Source organism: Opisthorchis viverrini (genome assembly GCF_000715545.1).
Source record: "Opisthorchis viverrini unplaced genomic scaffold opera_v5_105, whole genome shotgun sequence".
Lineage (NCBI taxonomy): Eukaryota > Metazoa > Platyhelminthes > Trematoda > Opisthorchiida > Opisthorchiidae > Opisthorchis > Opisthorchis viverrini.
Genome location: NW_008751759.1, coordinates 61,748 through 69,080, shown reverse-complemented (window position 1 = coordinate 69,080; position 7,333 = coordinate 61,748). Strand labels below are relative to the sequence as shown.

General features: G+C 48.2%; 2 protein-coding genes across 2 annotated transcripts in view; both read right to left on the bottom strand.

Moving 5' to 3' along the window:
* The window catches only part of T265_05450 (hypothetical protein), a gene marked incomplete at both ends in the record, with an annotated part of 15,947 nt that extends 12,406 nt beyond the window's left edge, over nucleotides 1-3,541 (bottom strand). The window contains 6 exons of the mRNA XM_009170461.1: nucleotides 314-389; nucleotides 762-856; nucleotides 1,747-1,862; nucleotides 2,729-3,006; nucleotides 3,064-3,253; nucleotides 3,358-3,541. Coding sequence (XP_009168725.1) covers nucleotides 314-389; nucleotides 762-856; nucleotides 1,747-1,862; nucleotides 2,729-3,006; nucleotides 3,064-3,253; nucleotides 3,358-3,541 — 939 coding nt within the window. The remainder of the gene's footprint in view (nucleotides 1-313; nucleotides 390-761; nucleotides 857-1,746; nucleotides 1,863-2,728; nucleotides 3,007-3,063; nucleotides 3,254-3,357) is intronic.
* Nucleotides 3,542-6,831: 3,290 nt separating this feature from the next.
* T265_05449 (hypothetical protein) overlaps nucleotides 6,832-7,333 on the bottom strand; it is a gene marked incomplete at both ends in the record, with an annotated part of 5,507 nt that continues 5,005 nt past the window's right edge. The window contains one exon of the mRNA XM_009170460.1: nucleotides 6,832-7,130. Coding sequence (XP_009168724.1) covers nucleotides 6,832-7,130 — 299 coding nt within the window. The remainder of the gene's footprint in view (nucleotides 7,131-7,333) is intronic.

The following is a 7,333-nucleotide window of genomic DNA, read 5'->3' as shown; positions in this document are numbered from 1 at the left end:
TCATCATCATCATCATCATCATCATCATCATCATCGACAGCATGACATCAGTGTTCAACACTGATGCTTCACTGCCGTACAACCATGATTTATTTGAAAGCCTTATTGTAAACAAAAGAGTAAAGGTGGAGGGGGAACGGACTTAGTGCTGGCTTACCACACTAAGTCCAATCCCCGTCCACCTTTACTCTCTTACAATTATTTACCACATGAAACCTACAGAATTAGAGGGGAAAATAAACTCGAATTTAAGGAAACTTCCTGCAAGATAAATCCTCAGATGAATAGGAATTCGATGCGTTCATTTACTCACAGGGACGACAGGTGATCTTCGAGCATCTTCTCCATTTATATTATCGTCTCCGCGTGCGGGGCAGAAAGGTGATGGACTAGGGATGAGAAACATAAACGATTCATGTTGAGTCAGCCACCTTGGGTAACCCAAACACTAACAAAAAACTAGTCATTAGTAACTCGAAGAATAAATTCGGAGTTGACAAGGCCCATCTCTATTGATACTAATCAAACACCTGAAAACCTGTCGTTCCCCAAATAATCGGAGCCTACGATTACGTACCATACTTTTGAGATAGATAAAAAGCTAACTACTTTAACAAACTGGCCTCCGGATGTCACAGCTTTCTAGGAGAAGGCTGACAAAATCGAACAGAAGCTTGCCCATTATGTGCATAGCCACCGTGATCCATATGGCTCAGTGCTTGAAGCGCGGACTTAATGACTTGAGGGTTCATGATTCGAACCTGACTCTGGCATCTCGACTTCTTTTGTGTAGACTTGAGTAACCTGGACGAATCCTGGCACTCGCACTTCCTTTGGGTGGCATGGCAGCTAGACACTGAAAGAGTGCTACAACTCAACGAGTAATTTATCTTAGAGCTGCCAAGCACACGAGATGAGATATTATCAGGTCGTTCAAGTCTAGGCAAGAACGATCAGAAAGCAAGATTGGAATCGACCATAACCGCTGACTTATCTTCAGGCCATCAGGCAACTCGTATCTTTATCCCGGCATGTCTTCCTCGGGACACCAGTAGACGCCTGAAAAACTAAACTTCGAGGCATCCAACAACGTGGGAATCTTCTTGAGACCCCCTACTTCGAAGCAGAACACAGTGGGGAAATGTAGGGTCTGCTTCAGAACTCTGCCCACATCTTCTGAACCATTTCCGATCCGCAAGGTAGTTGAAGTTGAAGTTTTCACTGAACAGCTGTTCATGCCCAACGACGAAATTTGCCACTTTTAGCTGCAGGCACCCGGTGGCGAAGAAAATGGAGCAGAGATGCCTAGCTCATGGACTTCCTGACCTCAGCTTATGCGTTTGAAGCTACACTGGGGTTTTCGTAAGATTTTCTTATTTTTCGACTGCATTAGACCATGGTCGCGGGTAACCGTGGGGCGGTATCCAAGACCACTCCCTATTCCGGTGAACAAAACGACAAAAAACTAGTCATTAGTAACTCGAAGAATAAATTCGGAGTTGACAAGGACCATCTCTATTGATACTAATCAAACACCTGAAAACCTGTCGTTCCCCAAATAATCGGAGCCTACGATTACGTACCATACTTTTGAGATAGATAAAAAGCTAACTACTTTAACAAACTGGCCTCCGGATGTCACAGCTTTCTAGGAGAAGGCTGACAAAATCGAACAGAAGCTTGCCCATTATGTGCATAGCCACCGTGATCCATATGGCTCAGTGCTTGAAGCGCGGACTTAATGACTTGAGGGTTCATGATTCGAACCTGACTCTGGCATCTCGACTTCTTTTGTGTAGACTTGAGTAACCTGGACGAATCCTGGCACTCGCACTTCCTTTGGGTGGCATGGCAGCTAGACACTGAAAGAGTGCTACAACTCAACGAGTAATTTATCTTAGAGCTGCCAAGCACACGAGATGAGATATTATCAGGTCGTTCAAGTCTAGGCAAGAACGATCAGAAAGCAAGATTGGAATCGACCATAACCGCTGACTTATCTTCAGGCCATCAGGCAACTCGTATCTTTATCCCGGCATGTCTTCCTCGGGACACCAGTAGACGCCTGAAAAACTAAACTTCGAGGCATCCAACAACGTGGGAATCTTCTTGAGACCCCCTACTTCGAAGCAGAACACAGTGGGGAAATGTAGGGTCTGCTTCAGAACTCTGCCCACATCTTCTGAACCATTTCCGATCCGCAAGGTAGTTGAAGTTGAAGTTTTCACTGAACAGCTGTTCATGCCCAACGACGAAATTTGCCACTTTTAGCTGCAGGCACCCGGTGGCGAAGAAAATGGAGCAGAGATGCCTAGCTCATGGACTTCCTGACCTCAGCTTATGCGTTTGAAGCTACACTGGGGTTTTCGTAAGATTTTCTTATTTTTCGACTGCATTAGACCATGGTCGCGGGTAACCGTGGGGCGGTATCCAAGACCACTCCCTATTCCGGTGAACAAGCTCTGGGTCTGAGGAATATGAGGAATCCTACACTTGCAGATTCGACCTTTCTTTGGGAACCATCCGTTCAGCAAGCCGAAATTTCCCCAACTTGACAAAAATAAATTCGCCTGGAATGAGACCTGAGACACTTTCAATTTCTAACGTACGCCAGTCTCCAGATCATCATTGTGAAATTATTTACTCTTCGCAGACGATTTGGCAGCTTCGCGGGTTCATGGTCCGAAAATCCTGCGAATCATCATCGTCAGCTGTAATAACCGCGTACTTGTCGTACAGTGGTTGTAGCTGCTACAGTATCGTTGACCGATGATTCGGGGAGGTGGGGTATGTAGCTGCGCATTGGACGCGGGTGCTGATAAATTCGTGCGTAAATACAGCACTGTCAGTGGGCTGTTAAGCGGGGGGGTTGGGAAGGGGGCTATGCATTGAAGGCAATACCTTGGATACATGAGCGCCATTGAGGGCGGACTGGGCAATGTCTCTAGCCATTTATGTGGCCCGCCTCGGGATCCCCACTCAGGAAGACGGTAGTGACCAGCGCAACTGAGTTTGATAATACTCGATTACATACTTCGCTGCCAAGTCATTGTTTGACTTCACTCGGCTCGTTTCCACCCTTCGCATGGTTCTGCAAAGAGAATTCGAGGAAGTCGATCGATTGGCATACGGAGCACGTGGCCAAGCCAGCGCAAGCTTTGGAGAGTAATCAGTTCATCTATCGTGGGCGAGTTACTTCTTGCGAAAACTATTCGACGAACTTCAGCATTACTGATCCGGTGATCCCACCAGACTCAGACAATGTTCCGAAGACGTCGATGATCAAACACCGAAAGTCTTGATGTCCTCAGCGTTGATGGGCCAGGTATCTAATCCGTATGGTAAAATGGAGCTCACCCCAGCATTGTAAACTCCACCCTTGACGGATAAGCCTACGCCACAAGTAACACAGGCTCACAAAAGCTGCTCTGGCCTTACCAGTCCGGATGGAAGTACCATCTTTCGTGAGACAACCGGGAGTGATACAGCTGCCAAGGTAGACAAACTTGTCTACTACCTTAACCGGTTCATCCGCATGCATGAGGTTAGGTTCCGAGCACACCCGATCTAGAAGTAGCACTTTACACTGCAGGTGTGAAGCGCATGCCAAACAGTGAGGCGAAATTATTTAGACTGTTCAAAATTGTTCTGCATTACCACGGGGTCAGATCCAAGAAGAGCTATGTCATCTGCGCACTCGATATCTGTGAGCGGACGCCCAGGGAGCACTTCGACCCCACAGGCATTAGGAGCTGATAGTGAGTCTCCCACGATCGTATCAATCACGAAGTTGGAGAGGAAAAGTGAAAGAGCACAGCCCTGTCGGAAATCGCTTGATGTGGTAAACTCAGGCGGGAGCTTCCGTAGACCTCTACACGGCCGCGGGAGTTGGCGTACAGCGCCTTAAGGACGGTCAAGAATTTATAAGAAAAACCCTTGCTGCATAGACACTTCCATAGAGCCTGACGGTAAAGAGTCAAAGGCAGCTCTCCGATCAAGAGGCACAACCATTGTTGGTTGCTGTTCCAGAATCTGTCAGAGGGTGAAGATATAATCAATGCAACCTTTTGCAGGACGGAACCCAGCTTGATTTTCACGGATCTGTCTTTCCCTGTGTTCACTCAACTTTCGAAGGATAAGGCCAGAGAGCACCTTCGGCGCCACAGCTGACAAGCTGACGCCACGATGTTTTCCACATAACCCTTATGGAGATGAGAATAACAGTCGACACGTCCCATTCTGCAGGCACCTTCTCTTCGTTCTATATGGCACCAATAAGCATTGTCAGATGGGTCAACAGGGATTCTCTGCCTTCTTTGAAGAGGACTGGATACAGATCGTCCTGTCCTGGTGCCTTCTGACGTTTCAGTGCGGCTACTTCGTACCTTATTTCTTCTTCCGAAGGGCGATCAAGGTTCACATTCCATTCGGCCGTATGCATTACCTCCACAGGGTGCGTTGCAGGAGGCCAGCTGAACCGTTCTTCGAAGTGTTCGGCCCGTTTTTCAGTCGACATTTTTGCGAGTGAATTAATGAGCCATCTTTTTTTCTTGTCATTTTGCCGACCGTTGCTTTCCTAGGGCCAGTCGATCGTATCAGTTGACATCGGGCACGGCTGTTTCCCGTAGCAAAGGTCCTCTCCATCTCTTGAGCTTTCGATGTCCTCCAGAGCTCTCGGTCTCTCCTTAGACTCTTCACTATTTTGCGTTTGAGATAATTGCGTGCACCATCGAACTCGTTGCCTGCTGGTATAGCTGTCCTGGCATCAGTCATGGACAGCGATCTCGATGACATCCAGTGGTCTTGTGGTCAAACTGGAGAAGTCGGACAGGCAGCACTGAACGCCGCCAACATAGCTCCTGTCATATTTTGCCACATGTTCACTGCCACCACAGTACTGCTTTACTATGGAGAGTTGTTGGGTTAGCTCAGATCGATACTGTTGAGCTATGGTAGTTCTTCAAAGAGAGTGGATTGGCATGCTTCTTGCTGACTTGCGAGGGCCTGAAGGGGAGAGGACCTGAATGAAAACGAACTGTCAGGCGCGCACGCACCATGTCGTGATCGGAATCAAGTGTTGTGCACCAGAAGGAATGGCAGTCTTGAATTGATGGCCACGTAGTCCAACTGGGTCCACGGTTGATTCCCAGTTGGTGACCGCCAGGTTACGCGATGCGAACGTTTGTCAGATAAGCATACAACTGGAGGAGTCATTCTCCGTTGTCTTTGCGGCAATCATCGACTCCGAATCGACCGCTCAAATGTGATTCCAAGGAGCTCAGACAACCTACTTGAGCACTCAAATCGCCTGCGAGGATCACCATGTCAGTGCTTTTAGGCTGACGAATAAGCCCAGTTAGCTCTCGATAGAAATTATCCATTTCGGCATCAGAACTGCAGTCCTTTGGGGCATAAGCCGACATAACAAACAGGCACCGATTTGTATGCCGAGGCATTGAGCTTGATTGAGCTGGATAAACGGATGGCGCAAAGACGACTGCTCACTGCGACCGAATCCACCAAAGCATGTTCAGCTCCGGGGCTGAGTGCAACGTCCACGTCATATATTCCACGAGTCATCGATTATGGGTCACCGGATACACCGAGAGAGAAATGTGAAATAGCTCAGTTCATCCTGGGCGTTCTGAGATGCATAACCACGCTTGGATCCTATATATGTGTTTCGAAGACACAGCACAAATAAATTTTAAGGGAAGCTAAAGTTTCAGAAAGCATTTCCTGTTTGCAAATTTGAAATATGGTACGGAGATTAAAGGCTCCTATGTAGAAGGATCTAGTGGATTTGGAAGTGTTATTTTGTTTATTGTTAATAAGCAGCGAGGAGCATAAGGCCCTTCGGTCAGATAGCTGACAGTAAAGTGACCCAGCGACTTTTGCTTGTGTGGTGGGAGGGATTGAGGAGGGACATCAGTGGACACGGAACTGCAAATGATAGTTCCCGGTTGCCCAGACCAAGGTAGAGGGCTTGGTTGAGGTATCCCACCTTGAGCCTTTGACTCAATAGTTTGACGTGCTCGGCCGCAGGGAGTCCGCTTAACCCGAAGTCGCATGGAATAAGGCATTACTATCTCATTCATGATGCGGCTGTGCACAGCAGGTGCTTTTTGGGCAACACCGGATACTTTGGTTTCAAAACTATTTCGACCGCATTGAATAGTGCGCCGGCGGTTACGGTCAACCGTTGAGCGATCGGAGTATGCAGTTTTTAGGGCCGACCTTTTCTAACCCGTCCTTCCGCGGGAGAAGACAGCATTGCTGCTTCCATAAATATGGACATGTTGGTCGCCTGGCGGAAACACCTTAGCCTTCCCACTCCTATCGCAGAGGACAGTACGACTTTGTCCGCAGACCACCTCGTAGCACAATTACTCGTAGCACGGGGTCTCGCTGCTCTTGGTCTGGCTGTCCTCCTTTGGCCTCCCTGGCATGGTTGCACCTTGTGGAACGATGTTCCAGCCAGTATATCCCGCGGGATCACTGCAGCACTCAAGCTCAACTACCACGTCAAGGTGGCAGCTTCGGGTCGGTTTCTAAGCCAGTCGTTCATCCCTCACGAAACCGTGAAATACGAACATAGAAGTGAGACTCCAAAACGAAGGGCAGTCTACTATTGATCAGTAACTGATGGTCATGTGATCAGTTTGGGCTAGTGACTGGCACGCTGTTGGGGAACTCCATGTAGCTAGACGACTTCGGCTATTTCGGAATTTGGTGCTGCACAAAAACAGTCCTCTATCAGCACACAGCTAAAAGTTGTTCACCGCAGTCTGTACTGAAACGAGTCTAATTCAAGTTGATCACCAAATTGAGTCATCCAGACTGTGTATTCAAATTTCTGGCAACCACAACGACATTTAAAGTTTCTGTCCACTGTAACAGGACAGTGGCGTCCCAAGAGCTGTCTTTGAAAGCACCAAGGGTACCGTCGGTTGGGACGCAAGCAGACATGATAGGCGGACAACGATCAGCTGCCCGCTTATGAGACTCCTTAACGGAAGTTGCCAGAATAAACTCACAGGTGCCACTATCAGCGGGTACCCAGACCAGCAAAGATCTTTCTGCTAGGTGATTGAGGACAATGTCGAACCCTGTGCATTCCCCACAGCAGCCTGTGGATCGCCAGGGTTACGCTACCGGAAACGAGTGGAGATTGATGGGACTGTTAGCTCAATGACCGTGCTTGGAGCTTGAAGTCTTGTAACAGTGTCCCTAATGAAGTAATCAGTTGGTGTAGGGCAGCAGGTAATTGATGTGAGCCCTGTCACCACATTGACCTATGTCCAGTCACTGAAATCGGCCTCGGCACCACTGT